This window comes from Gorilla gorilla, chromosome 2 (genome assembly GCF_029281585.2).
Source record: "Gorilla gorilla gorilla isolate KB3781 chromosome 2, NHGRI_mGorGor1-v2.1_pri, whole genome shotgun sequence".
NCBI classification, from domain to species: domain Eukaryota; kingdom Metazoa; phylum Chordata; class Mammalia; order Primates; family Hominidae; genus Gorilla; species Gorilla gorilla.
Genome location: NC_086017.1, coordinates 183,887,074 through 183,911,173, shown reverse-complemented (window position 1 = coordinate 183,911,173; position 24,100 = coordinate 183,887,074). Strand labels below are relative to the sequence as shown.

At 33.4% G+C, this 24,100-nt stretch overlaps 1 protein-coding gene across 15 annotated transcripts in view; it reads right to left on the bottom strand.

Annotated features, from left to right (window-relative positions):
* ECT2 (epithelial cell transforming 2) overlaps positions 1–24,100 on the bottom strand; it is an 81,830-nt gene that overhangs the window by 5,325 nt on the left and 52,405 nt on the right. For 5 of the 15 annotated variants that reach the window (XM_019024641.4, XM_055380970.2, XM_063704366.1 and 2 more), the window contains 6 exons: positions 23,966–24,085; positions 21,079–21,217; positions 19,030–19,184; positions 11,258–11,365; positions 10,133–10,279; positions 5,485–6,809 (listed from right to left, as the gene is read on the bottom strand). In XM_019024641.4, coding sequence (XP_018880186.2) covers positions 6,720–6,809; positions 10,133–10,279; positions 11,258–11,365; positions 19,030–19,184; positions 21,079–21,217; positions 23,966–24,085 — 759 coding nt within the window. In that variant the 3' untranslated portion in view covers positions 5,485–6,719. Of the gene's footprint in view, positions 1–5,484; positions 6,810–8,155; positions 8,423–10,132; positions 10,280–11,257; positions 11,366–19,029; positions 19,314–21,078; positions 21,218–23,965; positions 24,086–24,100 lie in introns of those variants that run through there. The other 10 variants (XM_063704363.1, XM_063704359.1, XM_063704361.1 and 7 more) reach the window with 5 other exon arrangements.

Here is a 24,100-nt window from a genome sequence, read left to right as displayed (position 1 = left end):
CTATTTTAAAATTGGATTTTTTTTCCTATTGAATTACTTAAGCTCATTATATATTCTGGTTATTAATTCCTTGGCAGATGGGTAGTTTGCAAATATTTTTCCATTCTGTGACTGTCTCTTCACGTTGTTGATTGTTTCCTTTGCTGTAAAGATGCCTTTTAGCTTGATGTGATCCCATTTGTCTATTTTTGGTGGAGGGTCTTGCCTCAATGTTGATGGCTGCTGACTGATCAGGCTGGTGGTTGCTGAAGGTTGGGAGGCAGTGGCAATTTCTTAAAATAAGGCAACAATGAAGTTGGCCACAGTAACTGTCTTCCTCTCATGAAAGATTTCTCTGTAGCATGCAGTGCTGTTGATAGCATTTTACCCCTAGCAGAACTTCTTTCAAAGTTGGGGTCAGTCCTCTCAAATCCTGCCTCTGCATTGTCAACTAAGTTTCTGTAATATTCTAAATCCTTTGTCATTTCAACAATGTTCACAGCATCTTCATCAGGAGTAGATTCCATCTCAAGAAAGCACTCAAGAGTCTCATGAGTGGGCTCAAAATAGTCAACCATGCTATAAAAAGATGTGCTGTCATTCAGGCTTTGTTATTCCATTTATAGAGCACAAGCAAAGTCTATTTAGGATAATCTTAATGGCCCTAGGATTTTCAGAATGGTCAATGAACATAGCTTCAAGTTACCAGCTGTATTAGCCCCTAACAAAAGAGTCTTTGAAGCACTGAAGACAGGCATTGACTTCTGTCTAGCTATGAAAGTCTTAAATTGACCAGGCGAGGTGGCTCACACCTGTAATCCCAGCACTTTGGGAGGCCGAGGTGGGTGGATGACCTGAGGTCAGGAGTTTGAGACCAGCCTGGCTAACATGGTGAAACCCCATCCCTACTAAAAATACAAAAAATTAGCAGGGTGTGGTGGGGCATGCCTGTAATCCCAGCTACTTGGGAGGCTGAGGCAGTGGAATTGCTTGAACTCAGGAGGCAGAGGTTGCAGTGAGCCGAGATCACGCCATTGCACTCCAGCTTGGGCAATGAGCGAAACTCCATCTCAAAGAAAAAAAAAAAAGAAAAAAAGAAAGTCTTAGATGGCGTTTTCTTCCAACAGAAGGCTGTTTCGTCTACATTGAAAATCTGTTATTAAGCATAGCCACCTTCTTCAGTTATCTTAGCCAGCTCTTCTAGATAACTTGCTGCAGCTTCCCTATCAGCATTTGCTGCTTCCCATTGCACTTTTATGTTTTGGAGACCATTTCTTTCCTCATGAACCAACCTCTGCTAGCTTCAGGCTTCTGCAGCTTCCTTATCTCTCTCAGCCTTCATAGAATTGAAAGACAGTTAAGGACTTACTCTGGATTAGGCTTTGGCTTAAGGGACTGTTGTGGCTAGTTTGATCTTCTCTCTAGACCATTCAAACTTTCTTCGTATCAGCAATAAGTCTGTTTCACTTTCTTATTATTCACATGTTCAATGGAATAGCACTTGTAATTTCCTTCAGTAACTCTTTTTGCATTCACAACTCGGCTAACTATTAGCACAAGGGGCCTTGCTTTCAGTCTATCTCTGTTTTCAACATGCCTCCCTCACTAAGTTTAGTAATTCCTAGCTTTTGATTTTTTAGAGGCCATTGTAGGATTAATTATTAATTAGCCTAATTTCAATATTGTGTCTCAGGAGTTAGGGACATCCAAGCAGAGGGAGAGATTGGGGAACAGCTGTTCAGTGGAGCAGTCAGAACACACACAACAATTACCGATAAAGTTTTCAGTCTTAGATGGGTGCAGTTTGTGGTGCCCCAGAACAATTACAATAATAACATCAAAGATGGCTGATCACAGATCACCAAAACAGTTATAATAATGAAAAAGTATAAAATATTGCAAGAATTACAAAAATGTGACACAGACACGAGGTGAACACATGCTTTTGGAAACACTGTGCTAATAGACTTGCTCAATGCAGCACTGCTACAAATCTCTAGTCTATGAAAAGCACACTATCTGCTAAGTGCAATAAAACAAAATATGCCCATAATATCTACCAAAATTATATACTGATCTTTTGACCTAGTAATCCCACATGTAGTTTTTGTTTTGCAAAATATCTAACAGAAATACAAAATGACCTATTCATAAAACTTGCAACATCATTGTGGTAGTAGAACACTAGAAACTCATGTTCATCAATAGGGGATTGGGTGAATAAAGGTGGAGTACTCTGCAATTGTAAAAAGAAATGAAGAACTTATATACAGAGTGATTTCCAGAATATATTTTGAAGTGATAAAAGCAAGATTGTAGAACAGTAATTATTATATGCCAATTTTTCTGTAAGGGGAGAGAACAGTGTATTGCATATTGATATGGTTTGGATCTATGTCCCCGCCCAAATCTCATGTTGAAATGTAAACCCCAATGCTGGAGGTAGGGCCTGGTGGGAGGTAATTGGATCATGGTGACAGTTTCTCATGAATGTTTTAGCACCATCCCCCTGGTGCTGTTCTCATAAGAGTTCTCATGAGATCTGATTGTTTACAAGTGTGTAGCACCTTCCCCGTCTCTCTCCCTCCCTCCTGCTTCTGGCCATCTGAAGTGCTGGCTTCCCCTTCACCTTCTGCCATGATTGTAAGTTTCCTGAGGCCTCCCGAGAAGCTAAGCAGCCACCATGCTTCCTGTGCAGCCATGCAGAACTGGGAGCCAATTAAATCTCTTTTCTTTATAAATTATCCAGCCTCAGGTATTTATAGCAGTGCAAGAAAAGACAAATACACATGGTACCATCAGATTTAAAGGTGAGCTTACTACAATATCTAAAGATGCTTCAACTAATTTAGTTAAGCCTGCAATTGTTTTTGAACAAGGATAAGCCTTTGCTGCTAGATAGTTCTTTGAGAAGAACCTTAAGGCAAAGGTAACTTGTTCAGGAGGTTCAAGAAAAGCAGCAGAAGGAACATAAAGAATGTAAGTGGTGAAGATGAAGCTGTGGAGACAGAGCGAGATTGTCTCCAAAAAAAAAAAAAGAAAAACTTAGAAGTTTTAGAAAGAAAAATATGTATCACACGGACCCATCAATATACAAATATACATAATACAAATATTATGTATCCATAATTAGAAATAAAAAATATTTTAAAGATCCTCCACCAGAAAAGATTACGACTCACTGAAGCCTCTGATGATCTTTAACTTTTTTTTTTGTAAGCAATAATGCATTTTTAAATTAAGGTATGAACATCGTTTTTTTAGACATAATGCTATTGCACTTAATAGTCTACGTATAGTGTAAACATAACTTTCATATGCAATGGGAAACCAAAAATTCATGTGACTCACTTTATTGAGATAGCTGCTTTATTGTGGTGGTCTGCAACCAAATTTGAAGTATTATCTGAGGTGTGCCTGTACTAAATTTCCCTCCATGGAGGTTGCAGTCATTTTAATATTCACAACAGACATATGTAAGAGTACATTTACCCACAGCCCCACCAGCAGAAACACTGTCAAATATTTAGATTTCTAATGATTAAAAATGGTATGTTAGTGTAATTCTAATGAAATTTCTCTTTTAAGGTTGATAGTCTTACATGTTTAATGGTAACTTCTCATTTTCTGCGAACCATCTATCTTCTGGCAATTTTTCTATTAGGTTGTTTTTAGGGACTGGAGTTTTCCTTACACTCTAAATGTAAATCCTTTGTTTTGAGTTACATTTTTCTGTGACCTGTTTTTAACTTTGTTTATATTGACTTATTTTGTATTGTTCCATAAAAAAATCCACTAAGCTTTCAGTTGAAATTAAGTGTATTGGTTAAATTGATGAAAATTCACATCCTTTTTACATCTTTCTATTCATAAACATGTTAGCGCTCTCCATTTATTTTTCTCCTATACTGACTATAACGCTCTCAGTGAGAATTTTTTAATTGACTTTGCTCAATACTTAATGCGCATGCTTGATTTTAAGTTCCATGTTTTTCTATTTTTAGAAAACTCTCAACTCTTCAAATATTGCTTTCTACTCCCTTCTAGTATTTTAATTTTTCTCTCCAGATATCCTATTATAGGTTGTTGGATATTCATGTCCCATTTTTTACATCTCTTAAACACTTCTTAGTACTTTTCAATGGTTTGTGAGGGTAATTTTCTGAAATTTATCTATTAGGTCACTAGTTTTCTCTTCAGCCAGGTCTCTATTTTTACTTCTAGAAGTTCAACTTGATTCTTTTTCCAATCAAGCTTGTTTATTTTAAAAAGTCATGTCTATTATTCAGCATGAGTTCTTTCTTATAAACATATTATCTTTTTGATTGATCTATTATTTCCAGTTCCTGGAGTACACATTCTATTTACTTCATCTCTTTACTCTCTCCTCATGCCTATTTCCTCTTTTGCTCTTAACTAAGATCTTACCTTCAACTAGACTGAGTCAGGGATCAACGTTCCAGCATTTTAAGGCTTATATATTAGCCTCAAATCCCTTCAACTAGTCTTTGGTATCAGTCTACACTTAGCATTATGGCTTTGGTTCTTAATTTCTCATATCTGAGGATTTCCAGATTATTCTTTTAACCTCAGTTATATATGAAAATTATTTCTTGGTTATATTTCATAAAGAAATGCTTGATGTTTCTGTTAGAAGAACATGCACTCTAAATGTAGTAGCTTACTCAGACATGGTACCAAAAGCCCTTAGAATTTTTATTAAGAACAGTGGCTAAGATTCTGTAAACAACCTTTTGGAACCTACTGATAAATCACATGTCTTTCTTCTTTAACTTGTCAGTGTAAGTCATATTGGTAAATTTTCCGATATTGAACTAACCTTGGATTCTTGGAAAAAACACTATTGCATGACCTAAATGCCTTAAAGAAAGTAAAAGTGCTCTTAATAAAAACCTAAATTATGATTTTCTCAATAGAGAAGTTAATTATATTTAATATCCATGCATGATACAGAATCCTAATTTTACACATGGTACATGCAAACTGTCTTCATCTGATAACAAGGATAGTCTAAAAACCTAAGGCAGATAGATAACAGTAAAAAACCAGAAACATTCCCTTTCAAATTAAAATTAACTACCTGCTATATTTTGCCAGTGTATAGTCAATACTTTTCTAGCTTTATTCCTTATCTCATGTCATTTCTTGTCTCTGGAAACCCCACTCTTTTGGGGGAAAATAACAGTTCCACCTCCAAAAAAATAACAATTGTGTATTTTCTGCCAGAAAAATGCATATATGCACATAAACACAAAATTTTGCATAAAACATCATAGGATTCACTATCTACATTTCGCAAAGTAGATTCCAGATTAAAAATTCCTAACTTACAGATAGCCTCGTAAAATAAAATGATCAAAAATATTAATGGAGGAAGGAATAAACAAGTAAACAAGCAAGTACACAAAAGAGCATATGTTGATGCAAGCATTCATATTTGCCTATGAAAATTTCCCTGAAGAAATTAATACATGAGACATAAAATACACTTGGGTTTTAGGTATTTATTTACAAAGTTCTTACTAATACAATTGCTTTTAAAACGTAGCAAAGAGTCATTTACTACTCTCAGAAGTGGCACATACATGGCATAGAAAACAATCTATAGTCAGTTAACTATTAAAACAGAAACTTGAAATTTAAGTGACAAACATTTGTAGTACTCCCTAAAGAAATAGGAAATAAAAATGCATTTATTCATATGAACTTGATTATTCTGAATTACTGACTATAAAAAGGCTACTGTGAAAGATATCACACTTTGCAACAGCAAATGAATTTTCAATTTTACATTTAATTATAAGACCACATTAAAAAGTTGAACATGCGCATATCTATGCATTTCACAGATTAGTAAAACTGATGGCAACTTCAGAATTATTTCATGAAGGGTACAAACAGTCTTTACCACAATTTTCCCATGGTCTTATCCTTCACAATAAAATTCCACACACTATCAAACTAAATCAAGATTTGCTAGTGGATAAAATCACCATAAATATACAGTACTCTCTCTGAAACAGCTACAAACATCTTGTTTTTGCAAAATATACAATGTTTCTCAATCTTTCTGTCCTTATCTCAATTTGCAAAAATATTTTGAAACAATCTCCTTTAAATGTTATTCTTGTTAATGAGGGCAAATCTTTTAAAATCCACATGCTAGATCTTGAAAACGCTTGAGAAGAAAATAAACTGTGAAAGGAGTGGTTATTTAAATACTTCAAACTGCACATGTGAAACAGACCCACTATTTAATCAGAATTCTATGCAAGTTTTCATCCAGTATTATGATGTCATTTAATCTCTGCACAAATTGAGCTGCACAAATATCTATTTCCATAAATTCATTCATGGATACTATACAAATAGATTCACAGCAGTATTTGGCACCTGCCCATAAAATTTATTTACTCTATCAGGGTTGCAAAGCTACTAATATCAGCTGATAGCAACTTAAATTATTGGCCTTTGAATGACAGATTCAAACAAGAAGATAAATTACATCAAAATCACTATCATTTTTTACATGAATTAACTTGAAAATGTAACAGGTAAACCTTACTCTTTCAAGAAGAAAAATCAAATAGCATAGTTTAGTGTTATTTATCTTCCTTCCAGCTTTCACCAAGTGCTAATTACAAGTACCATTTAAGTCAGTTTCTTATTTGAGTATGAGGTGTCTATATATTTCTATAATTTAAGATTTTGGTAACGCTTCATATCAAATGAGTTGTAGATCTACTTAACGTATGACTTCTCCTTTCAAAGAAGGAAGGAAGGCTGACAAGGGAGGGAGAAGGGATACCCTGTTAAGACAAAACAAACATTTCATATTTTAAATTTTCCTTTAAAAAAATTGTAAAATACAGTTCAGTATCATGCCTATTATTTTTACATTTTACAAATTACTGTAACAATTAAGTACAAGACATCTGACAATTCTAAACTCTTTAAAGTTAGGGGAATGGAAAAGGGAGAAAAAAGAAAACTATTATAGCATTCTGAGAACAAAGCCAAATAGCTAGACTAGTTAACTAGATATTAACTCAACTGAACAGATATTGGCCTATTGCTAATAGTGATACCTAACTTTGTTTTATGAAATATTAATGATTCAGTGTTTCAGGTTATAAAAGAAAAAATTATAAATTGGCAAACAAGGTTTCTTATTAGTTTATAAAGCAGAATTAAGAGGAATGAAATCACTTCATGGGAAATAATTTTCTAAAATTAAGTCATACACTCTCAAAGAGTGTTTGTAATATATGTACAACTCAGATGTACATATGTGAGTGTCAGAGTGTATATGTGTATATATAATTTTGTTCCACTGTAATCTCAGCTACTCAGGAGGCTGATGTGGGAGGATTGCTTAAGGCCAAGAGTTCGAGACCAGACTGGGCAACTTAGCAAGACCCCCATCTCTAAAAAATATTTTTAAATAATTTTTAAAATTTTGTTCCGTATAAAAATTGAGTGAAACAGCAATCCTTCTGGATAACAGTGATTACTAAATTGCTAAGTTTTACATCCCTGAGAAGTCTTAAAAATTTTAAAATAAAACAACTCTAACAAATAACATGCAAAGACTCAAGAATAACTGTAAATCAAAATAAATTATAAGGCTACTGTTTTAACATATATAAATGGCTAACTGTAAGAGCTAGTAAGGTAGTTGGCTGTAAGTTCTCATCAACAAGGTTGTAAAATGAAGCATTTAAAAAGCTGGGTTGATGAAGTATAACCATTCAAGTATCAACAAAATGATGATATAAATGTGTAATATAAAAGTTTGCACTTTCCTCACATGGAACTTTTATGATTTGGCGTATTAAAAGCATAATTTTCTATAAATGCTATAAATCTAACATTTATAAATATAAATGAATATATAAGTGAATATAAATCCACTACTCAAGACAATTACTATTCTTTAAAATGATAATTTTCCTAAATAAGAAAATTTCTAATGGAACTTATTTTTTCTGGACTTAAGAAACTCTATTAAACCTAAATTGTTATTAATTCAAAGCAGTCATAACATTGTGAATTCCAAAGTTCCCACCCACCAAATAAGTGATTCCTTGGAGAAAAAATATGTTCCTTTTTTTTTTCCCCGCAAATACAAATTTTAAATAGCTAATAAGCTCACATTAAACTTCATGAGGCTTGTTTCCATTAGTGGTTGGCAAATCTCCTAATTCTTCACAAATGTCAAAGATGACTTGGAAAGAACTTTTTTGAAATTTGAAAAATCAGTATTTCCTTCTAGTATCTCTGAAAAACTAGCTCGGAAAGCAGAATGACGTACAGATTGAAACCAGGAGTACTGAGAGCGCCCACCAGTAGAGTTTAGGCGCTGAACATAAACATGCTTAGTAAATCCAATTACATTGCTTGTGGAAACAGAATGGGTAATCTGTTAGAACAGAAACAAGCAATTGAGAAGACGACATTAATGTCTTGAAGGTATTTTAGCTGCTTCTTACATACACTGTCTATTAAAAGTGACATAACCATAAATAACAAATTAATTTTCTAAAATTTTCTATAAAATTCATTTATTTTCATTTGAAAGATGAAAATGTTTACAATAGTTGCTACAGGTGGCTTTGAGAAAGCTATAATCTAATTTTCACAAATTAATGTTTATCTGCATTTGTCAATTTTAATTGGCCAAACTACTTTGCATATATTCATTTTATCAACTAAATGCAGCTTCTCTCCCATTGGTTAAGATTAATGTTGATGAAAAACCTGTATAAATACACTAATAGATTTAGCCATAACTCTTTGATGTGTTAACTGAAGACTTTAAGCAACTTTAAAAAATATATTTAATGAGTATTATTTATGTGCCTTACCTGCGGAAATTTTATAAATAAAAAGAAATCACTTATAAAACTCAAGAGCACTCACAATGTGCCAGGTACTGTTCTAAGCACTTTACATACAATAACTCACTTAATCCTTATAACTACTTAAGGCTCACTTTACAGACAACGAAATTGAAACAGATTGTTAATAACTTGCCAAAACACACACAGCTAGTAAATAGCAGAGCAAGGATTTGAACACTAGGGTTCCAGAGTCCATGCTCTTAACCACCACCCAAATTGCCTCTCAGTATATAACATCATCTGCAAAAATGCAGATGAGAGAATAAGAAACTTGCTAAAGGACACACAGCTAAGAAGTGACAGCCACTTGCTTTTCTTAACTTCAGTAGGTTAATAATTTGATAAAGAACAGATATTTCACTCAAATACTTAGTAATAGTAGTATTAAATATCTAATAATTCTGAAACTGTTGGAAATTTGGATTGTTCAGGAAACACTTTAAATATACATACATATATATACAATATACATGAATTTAGAACTCGTATCATCCTCTGAAATTCAGTTTCAGAGATTATATTCTACTCATCACAAAAAATAGTAAAAGGAATAAAACTCGGTCTCTGCTATGTCATTGGAACCGATCTGTATAAACAGAATCATAGCTATTTACATTAGTAAAGTGACAGGCCAGATTGAAACGCATTTCTTTTCTCAGAGATTTTAGAACATATTTCAATCCCAGTAAAATTTCCTATGAAATAAACTACACATTAAGTATGTCTCTAGTTCATTCGTAGTAGGGTTTTCTCAGTTGCCTTTACCCAATAAAGAGGTTAGAAGTTTGGATATAAATATTTAAAAAATGACGTATGATAGGATGCCAAGGTTTAAAGTGCACTAGGGGAGAACTCCTCTCCCCTAGCATCATGCTTTCCATGCTGATTCTTCAGTGCTAGTGTACAGAGCTGTGCTGTCCTTCCAGGAGCCACTAGCCACTTGTGGCTATGAAACCCCTGAAACACCGCCAGTCTGAAATGCAGTCAGCTTTGTAAGATAAGGTGCACCCCACATTTTTAAGACTTAGTACATAAGAAAGAATGAAAATATCTCACTGGTAATTTTACACTGATTCGCATTCAAATGATAATATTTTAGCATACTGGGTTAAATAAAATTATTAAAATTTTTTAAAAATGGAAGAAATATTTCCAATTTTTTGAAGTTAACAAATTCCATAACAACTTCATAAATAAGTCATTTACCCCATTAAATCAAAATAACTTACTGCTAATGATGATGTGCTAGAAAGACGGCTCATTACATGCTTATCATTGCTGGAAGGACTTCTTCCCTCCACTGAGCCATGGGATGTCATAAGAGCCCTTCGAAGAGCTCTTTTTGGAGTTTTGGAGAAAGAGAATGCTCTTGTAACCTAGAGTTTAAGTTACAATTAGTTAAACCTAGACAAATTTAATACAGCTGATAAGAATATTTAAACATAAAAAAGCCAAATATATGGCAAAAGTTTTTCTACTGTACTATGTGGCAGGATTAGAATCTCTTTGGCACAAAACAGTGAGGAAATTTGTAGACTATTTAAACTTTCATTTAGAGAGCACTGCAGTCCAATGGAAGGAGGAGGAGAAAAGAAATCTAGCCTGGGAGAGAAGAGACCTAAGTTCTTCTCTGATTCAGCCAGTCTAGTTGTGAGATTTCTAATCCAAAAATCCCCTCAACCTCCATTTCTTTATTGAAAGAGTGAAGGAATTCACTTGAATAATAATCTAACATGTTTTTCTCTTATACATCATACATGTTAAATGATAGGAGATACAAAAATTATTAAAATACAAAGCCCCCCGACCAAGGGAAAGAAAACAAAACTTGTAAATCTAGCAATAGAGAATATGGCTGTAAATCTCTCTTAGAACACTAAAATTCTAGTTCTGCTTTAAAAAAGCCTATTATCAACATACTTATGTAATCCTCAACAACTCTGATAAGGTAAGTAAGTTATCTTCATCACGAGAAGACTAAAATAGACTTCTAGAGTCAGGAATAGATCCCAGGTCCCCTGACTGCCGTGTGCCCTTTGCTGAAAATAACTGTGGCGATATATTTAAGATGAGTGCACACATATTTAAATCTAAAACACCAACAGTACATTTCTACTGCAGGATAGTTCACAGAAGCATCATTATTACAATAACGGGAGAGATAACAAGTTATAGTTACTGTGGCAAGGAAGTCACTGAAGTAAAACTATTGTTTCTGTGGGTCATTTCCTAGAACCGAAGAACAGCTTTGTTTTATAAACTATCTTTATACTGGTGTTTGCAGCAATATTATTTGAATATAGTCTGGAAAATATGTTAGAGATGTGCTAAATAATACTTTCACTAAAACTCACCTTTTTTGAAGTCTTTTTTATTGCTCTTGATGCTCTACTCAATGTACTGTCCATATCTTTTGTATTTACTTCAAAGGATTCTGGATCAGCAGTATAAATAAGATTCTCCTATTGAAAAATAATACTTTTTGTTATCTTAAAAACACACAACTGTTTCTAAAAATCACTTTTAAGCATATTTATATATGGGAGTATTTATAAATGAAGCTACTCAAGACTTTTCATGTGCTTGATATAACTTCTACCCTGAAATGTACTGACTTAAGGATAGTGAAAAATAAGCATTCAGTAAATGTGTAATTTGTTGTAAGGGTCATGGATACCAAAGCAATTGGAAATAGACCTCAAAATAAAATCTAACAACTCTGAAACAAGTTAGAAATTTAGCAGACTTAAACTTAATGCTGAAGTATAAAGTCGGCTACAAAACCAATACCACAAACACTGTTCTTGACATAAACTCAAATTAAGATTTAGACTTTCTCCTACTTTATCCTTTTGTCCTCAATCAGCATTTGTAAGGATTCTAAATCAGAGGTTCTAAACCTGTGATCAAGAGCCAGTAGGGTGACAATGAACAGAAATTGGGTGCAAAATTTTGTGTATACATGTGCAAAGGGCATATTCCTGAAGAGTGGGTTCACAGCTTGTATCACATTCCCAAAGGAATCAAAGACCTCATATAACCACAAGTCTACTCTGTACTTCTATGAGGTCAGCCACTGCTGACATGCTGGGGAGGACAGGATGGGGTGGGAGCTGGAGTGAGATTGGTCAATAGGCACAAAGTTACAGTTAGAAAGGAGAAATAAGTTCTGGTGTTCTATTGCACAGTGGTGACTATAGTTAACAATACATTATTGCATTGTATATTTCAAAATAACCAGAATAGCGGATTTTGAAGGTTCACACCACAAAGGAATGAGTATATTAGGTGATGGATATGCTAAATACCCCGATTTGATCAACACACAATGTATACATGTATCAAAACATCACATTATGCCCCATAAATATTAAATATGTACAATTATGTGTCAATTAAAAATAAATTTTTAAAAATACCTCATATAGGCCAAGAACCACTGAACCACTTAAACAGGACAATTAATTTCTAAGTAATTAAAAATATTACTTGCCCAAATTATGGTTGGATTTTCAGAAGAAAGCAAGTTAGACAAAATGATTTTGTATAGTCCTATAAGCAATTTGCACTTTAAATTTATAAATCTAGACTATGAATAGCCAAATTGCCTTGTTATGCTGGCACTATAAGACTATTCATTCTGTGGTGACAGAGAAAAAACAACCTTGTGAAAGTTGTTTTCTCTGAAAATTTTTTCCATTTTAAAAATGTAGAATATATCTAGTATACCTAACCCATAGTAATCATAAGGCTAAAAGAAAATAATGCATAGAAGTACTTTGAAATGAAATGTTAAGCCTCTTTACAAAGTGTTAAATATTATACTCAACAATTATAATGCTTGCTTCAGCTCTCCATCACTGATACATAGACAGCTTTTGTTATTCTAAAGCTTCTCTAATTTTGTCATTTGAACAACCACATCCCCTCTGCCTGCTATAGAACCTCTCTTTCCACTTGATCGATTTGCTAAATAACTCTAGGTTGCTTATCTTGTACAAATCAGTTAATAGTACTTGTAAATGTCAATATCGTTTCAATTTAATGTTACTTTTTGAGTTAAGAAAAATTCAGAAAACACGAATTACCCATAACTCTCCTAATCAATTACTATCTACACTTTGGTATATTTCTTAGAGATATATTTCTACACGTATAAAATGTTTCTTCATAACAAAACTGGATTATTATTCAGTTTTGTACCTTATGTTTTTCAATTAGTTGTAATTTTTTTGTCTCAAAGGATTTAGTCTTAATGAAGAGCTGACAAATCTCTGATTATACCACAATGAATTTAATCATTCCACTATTTTTGAGCATTTAGAGTGCAGTAATGGGGAATTACTGTGTAATGGGTACACAGTTCCAGTTTAGGAAGATGAAAAAGCTCGAAAAACAGATGGTGGTGATATTGCACAACAGTATGAATGTACTTAATGCCAATGAACTATATACTTAAAAATGGTTAAAACTGGTAAATTTTATGTTATGTATATTCTACCACAATAAAAAGAAATAAATGAAAGTATATGTCTTTGTATACGAAAATATTAAACCACATGTTGGTAATTTTCTAAACTAGAACACTAGAGGTAGAAAAGCAGAATATGAAAAGTTCCTGATGGAAAAAGGGTATACTGCTTCAACCTATACTCTCACTGTCAGAACAGGAAAGAATCTATCTTGCCTCACTAGCCCTCAATGGTCTCCTTCAATTTTTTTGTACAATGTGATTTGTAAAAACAATTGATATAATGCTATCTTTATCTGTATTGCTTTAAACTATTAGTTGGGTATATATGTTTTTCATGTTTTACAGATATTTTATATCAAATTTTATTGGAAAAGAGGTCTTCATTTCCTACACTTTCTAACTGGTTACTGCCAGCATAAAGGAAAACTCTTGATACTTATGCATTTATATTTTATTTGGCTGCCTTACTAAGCTCTGTTACTAATTCTAATAGTTTTTGGTTGGTTCTTGCCAACTATCTAGGTAATCGTTTGTAAAACAACTGAATATTTAATACCTTATGTCAATCTGTAAGAAACAAAGCACTGAGGAATGTGATTCAAGCTCCGCCACACATATCTGCAAGGTTTTACACTACTAGGATTTCCTATATCTCATAGTAGAGGGATCACATTTCCTATACTACTGTATATATGGATAAGCTCAGTTGTATCCTTACTTTTATGAACTTAATTCTGCTTTGATTTCATTCCATTTTTATTTCAATTTTTATCTCATTCAATCAACAGATATATACTGAAAACCTACTATTTGATAGAATTTTTTACGTCCATAAGATACAGAGGCAAATTCAGAAAAGAATACTTTGACATTTAAATATATTTTCCTTAAAGAAAACAGTGATATGGTAATTACCCTGATTTGGTCATTATACGATGTATACATGCAACAAAACATAACACTTTACCCCAAAACATGTACAATTATGTCATTATAAATAAAATGAATTAAAAATCAAAAGTATATTCTTCTGTTATGTTTTATTTTTAAACTATAAAGTAACTTATCAATGCTCCTTTCAATTGGTAAACTTATGACTTTTTTTTTTAACTGAAAGCTGAAAGATCCAGTAAAATTAGCTGGAAAATAATTAAAAACAGTGATAATTTATTAACTGTGACTGATTACAAAATAACACACATATACCAAAGAGTCACCTATTTACAAAACAGCTTAGAAACAGGTAAAATATCCATTTATGACTGCATTCTAAAGAGAAAATTACTTAGGAATAAATCTAATAAATACATTTTTGGCCGGACATGGTGGCTCACACCTGTAATCCCAGCACTTTGACAGGCCCCCAGGGTGGCAGATCACTTGAAACCACGAATTCAAGACCAGCGTGGCTGGCCAACATGGTGAAACCCCGTCTCTACTAAAAATACAAAAATTAGCCGGGCATGGTCGTGCACGTCTGCAATCCCAGCTACTCAAGAGGCTGAGGCACGAAAATCACTTGAACCCAGAGGTAGAGGTTGTGGTGAGCCAAGATTGTGCCACTGCACTCCAGCCTGCGTAACAGAAGCAAGACTTTGTCTCCCAAAAAAAAAAAAAAGAAATACATTTTTGAAGAATGTACATATGTCTATGCTTATATTTCTAGAAAGTATCAAAAGTCATACCCCTGGAAAGACAGACTAGCCAGACAGGGGTATGAGACATATTTTACTGCAGTATACTGTTGTATATTTGATTTTTTTTCTTATGTGCAAATATTATCTTTCAATTTAATAGACAGTAAAAATCATAGCATGACTACTAAACTAAACATTGGTAAGTTATTTTTTGATGTAAAATGTATCCATTTTTATATGCAATGAAACTAAACTCCAAGTGTGTTTAATTTTGCTGAAATGCTCTTTTAATGAAGGCCCCTGAAATTTAAATCCTTAGCAAATGCTAATAAAGGAGCTTCCCATTTTTTTCTATTGTTATCTTAACTATGACTAAGTATTAATAACCATCAATGAACTAAAAATGGAACCAGGAGCTCCATGCTTTCTCTCAATGAACTAACAAACTGCTTCTGACTTAGGGGAGGGAAAGATAGATACAAGATTTTTTACCTTTCTAGAAGATTCTGGGTTCAGAATGACTGAAAGGGTGAACATATTGCTAGTTCACTAGTGGCTAAGAATATAATAAAATATATTATTTTTGCTAAGATACAAATATGAAGTACTTCCTTTAGCGCTCTCCGCACAGAGGAAGGTAGATAGGGTAAATCACAGGCAAAAGTGCAAAGTCAGGGAAACTTATCTTCAGTAGTCCTAGGTTTATTTGTTATTCATTCTTTCTCAATAATTCTCATTCTCTCTTTAAAAACAAACAACGAAGACAAAAAACTTTCTGCTTTTTAGTCTATTTCCCTGAATTTCTAAAATATAATATGTACCAGGACAAGGACGAAAAAATAAAATAAAAGTGAAATTGATAGATTAGCCAAAACTCATTTTTATTTTTATTTACTTTTAAGTTCTGCTGGACTTGAGAACACACATTTTTAATAGATACTTACTATAATTCCAAAAACATTTTATGACTTATTCAAAGTATGTCAAGCATTAAAGAAGCTTTGGAAGGGCAGGAGTTTTTCAATCAACTCCAAATTCACATGTACCTGAAGACAGACCTGCTGAGTTCAAGATTAAAAAGTAGTAGTCAATCTCTCCCACTGAGATATATAATATTAATTTCAGGAGAAACTGAGCCTCAGCTATAGATTTTGAAATCCTATTCATGGGTGTTAAATCCCAGGAAATTTTCTAGCATTTGACATCTTAAGCCAATTAACCTGTTTACTCGTGAGTTATCAGACACTTCTCCCCTTTCCCTAAGATCTCCTCTTACCCTAGTCTTCAAACCCCCAGATCCTATCTACTATCACGTGTCCCCTCCCTTTAGCCTGTGCCTCAGTGTTTTCCTCAAACTCTGTAATCATGCCTATAACTTAGAGCTTCTGATTTGGCCAAATTAAAGTGGTACCAATAACAGACATTTATACTAACAACTTACTAGGTATGCCTAATAAATGGAAGAATAATTATAGTTTTAAATACAAATCATATTAACTTCATTATAAATATTATTGGCATACAAGCACAAACTTTTAATATATGTCCAATCGTTGGTCTATTTCTCATGCAGTTAGAAATTCTACTTACAAGTTTAAAAACTCAGAATGAAGATTGCAACTCTTAAGTAGCCAATGGTGATTTATTTAACCAAGATGTAGGATAAGTTTTGAAAAATTTCAAAAGAAATATAAAGGTAGCGGCAAAAGTACTAAATTGTAGCACACGGCATTTAATTATCAAGTTACTTTTAAACTAACCAAACTTCGGGAAAGGGTATCATTGCTTAAATTTACTTATTAATAAAATTATACTTCTGACATTAGAGGTCAGAAATCATAATGGCCTCCACAAAGCTACCAGCTTATCTTAGGCAATATATGAATGTTAGAGTACAGACCATGCAATTAAAGGTTACATGTTGGCAAGAGACCAAAAATACATACATAAGGATTCTGAGACATAAGATCTTCAATAGATTTAAACTTTAATCTTTAGATTCTGAAATAACAAAATATGGGACATGACATCCATGGGGAGAAAATCTATTAAGATGCTTTGACCAAGAATCAGTCAGTCATGCTCTTGGCCTTAGATTCAAACTTAATGGTATCAGATTAACTTTTCTTTCAGCCTGATAATTTTAACTCTTACATCATTAATGAGCGGACATGACAAATGAAATAGTATAGAATAAAATAGTTGTGCTTATTTTACTCTTTTAATTAAGAAAGCTCAGGTTACTTAGGGTACCAAAAAATTATATATATACAAGGTACCAAAAACAAAAACTACTAATGCAATGAATCAGAGATTTTTATATCTTTTTACATCTTTCGTGTGTGTGTGCGTGTGTGTGTGTGTAGATATACACACACATTATCTTCACAGGAAAAATTCTCAGAGCTTTATAAACATTTACTATATGTAGAACTTTAAACGCAGGAAAGGGCTCAACCAAAGTCACCGAGTATCTGAATTTACAAACGTATTTCTTAAGAACAAAATTTCAATAGATTGAAAGAATTTTGTAGTGTAAGGATAAGTCAGAACATAGTTAACGTTTGCTGCCATCTTGTGGCTAATTTTACTTATGAATTTCTTCCATATGTTATATTTCAGTTCTAGTATTATTAGCCATCATGTGGCTAGTAATTCAATAGATTATAAGAAAAATTTTCTGTTAATGTTTCATTTCAGTATAAGTGTTATAAGTTTGGAAAGGACTCTATAAACTATCTAGTCTGACATTCTGATAAGAGCAGGAGTAATTTCTGCATTAAGGAACTTCTACAGGTAAAGAAAACCATTTTATATATGGATACCTAGAAAAAGTGATGGATACCCACAAAAAAAAACCTTACAATGAGCAGTTTTGAAAGATTTATAAAAAAAGTGGTCTCCATCATTTTTCTAGCTAGCATTCTATTGTATGTGTTAGCATTGTATTTCCCTCTCTGAATCTTTTGTGCAACAATTTTTTATTTATAAGAACATATTCTTGGTCCATAGAAATCTAAGCACACACACACACAAACAAAAAGTCTGATTATTGTTCTAAATACTTTGGAAGGAGGTTTTCATCAATGAATACTTACTTTATAAACCACATTATACCTAAATGTCTTCCAAGGTTTCACACTTAACCGTAATTACATGTTTCATTCCCACAGAAACACCCAATGCAATCTCAGTTACAGTACCATTGTACCGAAAAGGGTCATCTATTATATCCACATATTCTCTTCAATCTATGTCATTTGTGCAAAGAGTAAGAGGTCTATATCTGTCTATCACATGTGTCTCTCTCATATATAGAGAGGAAGAAATCAAATTATCTTTTAGGGACCTGGATTTCATCCAGGGATACTTAATTTCAGGCAAGTCATTTAACTTCCCTATTTTGATTCTCTCATCTATTTTCACTTTAATCTGTACAGTATAATGATAATTATATATTTATGATAGCATTTCATTTTTAAGAGGTTCACATGAGAAAAACAGATTGGCAACTTTCATTTTCAACTTGCTTTCAATAAGATTTTTTTTTTTTTTTTTTTTTGGCCAGGCACGGTGGCTCACGCCTGTAATCCTAGCATTTTGGGAGGCCAAGGTGCGCAGACTGCCTGAGCTCAAGAGTTCAAGACCAGCCTGAGCAACACAGTGAAACCCCATCTCTAAATACTCTCTAATTTTTAGCCATGTCTAAAGAGTATCAATGAAAAATCACAGGGTACATTACAAGAAGTCCCAAAATCTTCACTGAATCAGAGCCACAGGGGCTATAAGACTATGAGGGCCTACCTTATGTAAGCCAAGAACTCAAATAATATTTTGTGTACCTACACTATATAAAATATTTTCTAAAACAACTTATTACATCAGTTTTTTTTAATATACACAAAACTAAAACTCTCCATTCATAATAAACAAGTCATTAAAAATGTACAGGTTTAGTCTGAATGCACTGTCATGAAATTGAAACTTTCATTATAATACTGTTTTAAGAACTTACAGCATCTGCTTTACAAATGGTGTTAGCTACATGTCGACACAGCATCTTTAGCCAGTTTTCTTTTGGAAGTTCATCTGATGTCATCTGGAAACTGAGTAGCACATTTGCCTGCTCTGTTGGTGGCCTCACAAGCAAGGCAAAAGCATTACGGCAATCTAGGGTTCCAGAATAACCATCAACATTAAGTGTCACTCCTTGGAAAATGACAGATGTATGCAAGTTTAGTTCCCTCAGAGCAATGAAATTCCAGTGAAATGAACTATCACTTCTCCACTTTCCTTGTCCTATTTTTAATAAGACAAAGAACATCACCATATTAAGTGGAAGTACTGAAAACACAATATAGTATACCACGTAAGGAACTAATGATGATGATAAGTTAATGACATTAAGTAAACAGTATTATCCACGTCATTTAATATTTTCTATGATAAAAATATTAAGTGTTACAAAAGTTGCACGATCAAGATGCTAAAATACAATCTATTTTAAACAAAGTCTACCATAATTAAAATCCAAAAATGAAGATTTTTAAAACAAATATATAGTCAGCCTTCCGTATCTGTGGGTCTGCATCTGTGGATTCAATCAACTGCTGACCGAAAATAGTAGAAAAAAACAGTAGAAAACAGATTGTATCTGTATTGAAAATGTACAGACTCTTTATTCTTGTCATCATTCCCTAAACAATATAGTATAAAAACTGTTTACACAGCATTTACACTGTGTAGGTACTATAAGTAACCTAGAAATGACTTACAGTACATGGGAAGATGTGTATAGGTTACATGCAAACACTATGCAATTTTACACCCAGGACCTGAGCATCCCAGATTTTGGTAACCAAGGGAGGTCCAGGAACCGTCCCCCATGGATACCAAGGGACAACTATACTATGTAACCTTTAATAAATCCAGAATTTGTCAACTAAGTGAAAAGAGCAGGAAGTTGCTGTTCAAGTTTTCTTTAAGAATCATTTCTTGGTGGGGTGCAGTGGCTCATACCTGTAATCCCAGCACTTTGGGAGGCCGAAGTGGGTGGATCACTTGAGGTCAGGAGTTTGAGACCAGCCCGGCCAACATGGTGAAACCCCGTCTCAACTAAAAATACAAAAAAATTAGCCAGGCATGACAACACACGCCTGTAATCCCAGCTACTCAGGAGGCTGAGGCAGGAGAATCCTGGCGGGAGCTGCAGTGAACCAAGTTTGCGCCACTGCACTCCAGCTTGGGTGACAGACTAAGACTTCATCTCAAAAAAAAAAAAAAAAAACCCACAAAAAACAAAAAAAGAACCATTTCTTATAAAGGAAAAAAAATAATAATAATTTCTCACGAACTGAAACCTTTCATTATTAGAGGAATCAGTAATGGAAAGAGCTAAATATTGTAAAAACATATGCCTAACATCAAAAATATGGCCATGCACATACACCACTGGGTGTCAATTAAACAGATGACACTGTTGTAGGTAGGTATAAATTTTCAGCAATTTCAGGCCTTCAGAGAACCTGCTCTGTAACACTACCAAAGTTTAGAGTAAAACATTCCTTAATACACATATGACTCCATATCAAGTCTACCAGTTACTCTGAGTTTATTTATTGCACCCACATCTATTCCTGACCCGTACCTTAAACATAGCCCTAAAAATGCAACCGTTGGCCAACAGTGAAAGTGTTAAGGTGAGGGGTGCAGGTAATAGACTGGTTATTTTGTATTCTGAAGGAACCAAAAAAATAAATTTTGGTGTGGGAATAGGCTAGGCTAGGGTGCTATTTTAATACATAGCCATTTGAAAGCTCTTTGACCTTTAACAGATGAGGATATCCTATAGGTTGAGATAGTACTTTCATTTGAGAAAACAAAAAGTCAGTTCTGTTCCTAGAGATGGAGATGGGATAGAGGTGCAAGAACAATTACTTTAGCAGTCTGACCAACTATATTTAAAGATAATTTACCAATTTAAAAAAGCCAAAATGGAGTAAATTAAACCTACAATGAATATAAACTATTTTTATATAATCAAGAATGTATCCGACCGGCATACCTTCTGTCTCTCTTATGTCCAATACCTTCTTAATCTGAGAAAGAGGCATTAGGTGAATATGCTTAAGAGAAGCTGGGGGTCGCGTTTGGCCATGAGGACTCCTAAAAGTGCCAATAACCTTGTGCCGTTTTCTTGCTATCTGATTATAGAAAATAAAAAAGTATCGGTCAATAAAATGAAGAAAAAGAAGGACCAAATACTTAAAAAATAAAATAGCACTAATCACATAAATCTATATATAACTTATTTAGTTATTATTCGTTACAAAGTTGTTATAAGCAGAGTTACTATGTAACAAAAGTCAAACATGTAATTGTACAGCAGAAATGTTCATGTTTATATAAGAAGAGTTCAAAAGTCAGGAAAACAGGCCAAGGGATATTTTGCAGAAGGTCCCAGAGGTATGAAAGAACTAGAAGCATGATGAGAAGCGACAGGATCAAGGAATGACGGAATCTTAAATGAAACTCCTAGAATTCAGGAGAAGAGGAACAGTTGGCTAAGCAAAACAATTAAATGATTTTAAGCTTAATTTTTAGAAAGGAAAAACAATAACAAGTGTTAATTTGATGACAAATGCTAGTACAGAGTTTAAAAAAAACCCTTAAAATACAGATAAAACATTTAAAAGTTAAATATATCCTTAAATCCCAAATTAGTTTCAGTATAACATAATCTGTCATTAAGAAAACATAGATTTTACCCATTTTGAATGTTTCTAACATTTATTATTAAATATGATGATGGCTATAGGTTTTTATCAGGTTAAGAATGTACCACAATTTCCACTGCCAATTTACTAAGAGTTTTGTTTATTTTTCCTAAACAAACAAGCTAAAGAATAAGTTTAAGATTATAAGTTTTTATTTTATATTTATTATGAATTCTGAAGTCCAAATTTAATGTAATAAATAAAGCAGTTTTTGTTGAAGTGATTCTAAGACAGGTAGGCTAAAAGGGATAGAACAAAAAAAATCAATAGATTCAAGAAGGTAGGGAAAATGAGAAGCCAGGGACTTGGGAGCTACAGGAGATGACCAATACCAGAAATTAAAGTGAATGGCAAGTCAATGAACCAATTACAGAAGACTGCGAGGAATTTGGAGGGGATATAAGATCAAAAATTTAAAGTAAGCCATAGCTCTCAGGAATAAGGGATAAAAACCAGAATGGATTAGCAAAGAAATAAAGATAATCTAACCTATTAGATGAATGGAGCAAGCTGACCTAGGGACTCCAACAGGAAAAACCTATAAAAGCTTTAATGGAAACAAACAAATAAAGTACAGAGAAACTATATACAGTAAAACCCCATGATGATGCGAATCCAGATAAAATATAATTGAAAATTGACTCTGCCTAGCATCTGTTCTCAGTCAGGGCAGGCTAAAGTCCTTTTTATGAAGGAAACAGGTAGTTGAGAATTATCTGTCTCATGATTTTTTGACTTTCTCACTTCAGGAGACAGTCAATTGTGTACAGTAGTTTGACTGTCTTTACTTTTGTGCTTTTTGCAACATGATTGACCAAAAAAAAGTACTTTTCATTTAGCCTCATAACGACAAAACTCTGCATTTAACACAAGTGAATTTCTGGTGAGATTTTATTATACCTGTAACTGGTCTGCACATGAACCACTCTTTAAGATTCCCTTGTATTTTATACTATAAATAATAATGTATATGATATATAAGAAGGCAATACTTTGATAGAAGTAGGAAAGGACAAAAGGAAGGCATATAAGACTTTAAAAAAGGAGGCAGGTGCAGTGTCTCACGCCTGTAATCCCAATGGTAATCTCAACACTTTGGGAGGCTGAGGTGGGTAAATTGTTTGAGTCCAGGAGTTTGAGACCAGCCTGCGCAACATGCAAAACCAGTCTCTACTAAAAATAATTAGACTGGTGTGGTGGCGAGTGTCTATAGTCTCAGCTACTTGCGATGTTGGGATAAGAAAATCACCAGAGCCCAGGAAGTCAAGGCTGCAGTGAGCTGTGATCTTGCCACTGCACTCCAAGCTGGGCAATGAGAGTAAGACCCTGTTGAAAAAAAAAAGAAAAAGGAAAACAAACAGAAACAGAAACAGAGAAAGAGAAAGAAAAGAAAAATAAAAAGAAAAGAAAAGGAAACTCCTTAATCATTTTGATGAAGGTAACAGAAAGTTTCCAATGACAGAAAAGTCAAATGAGTCATCTTATTAATGTCTGTTTTATCAAAATGAACATTTTTCTCTTCTGAGATGAAGGAAAACCGCACTTCTTTTTATCCCTCACTACTGTTGTTTAAAAATATATATGAGAGGGATGAACAAGTTAAAACACACACATGTAATTCAATTTGCTTGCAGGGGTAATACAAAAAGAAAATCTAACTTGAATAAGAATTCTAGAATTAGATTCATTATACCCCACCTGACCCCTCATTCACTCTAAAACCTGCTGATTTAAGAAGAATCGAGGAATCATAAAGAATTTATAATAGTAAATTATCAAGTTATCTCCCTCTTCAACAAAATACAACCACATCATTATTGGAAAAAATCTACTGAAATTTAAAAAAACTCAGAATTATTTTACAAATCTTGAATAAATATACATAGAAACAAGAAGTTATCAGATTTCTTGACCTAAGCATTTATTTGCATGGAAATAAATTTTCATTTTAACTTAGATTTGAAGTCATGAAAATTTACACTTCTTATTAGACCTTCTTCTAAAAGCATTCTATTAACAGTATTAAATCATAAATTGTCCTCAATTTTTTTAAAAAAAGATTACTTGAGTTTATTTAAAATTCTACATTACTCTTCAATTAAAGCATGGTTTTAAATATTCAGGGAAGTTACAAAAATCAGTAGTGTTATTATACTATGTGAAGTACATCTTTACCTCTAGGCAATCATTGAAGAGGAAGAGAGTTACTTGTTCTCCTCTGTCACAGGGGTGCTCACCTAGAGAAATTGTTTCAACCCGCTGTACTAAGCTTCGGTGAGAAGATAAAAGATTAGCCTGTATAGGTTGAAA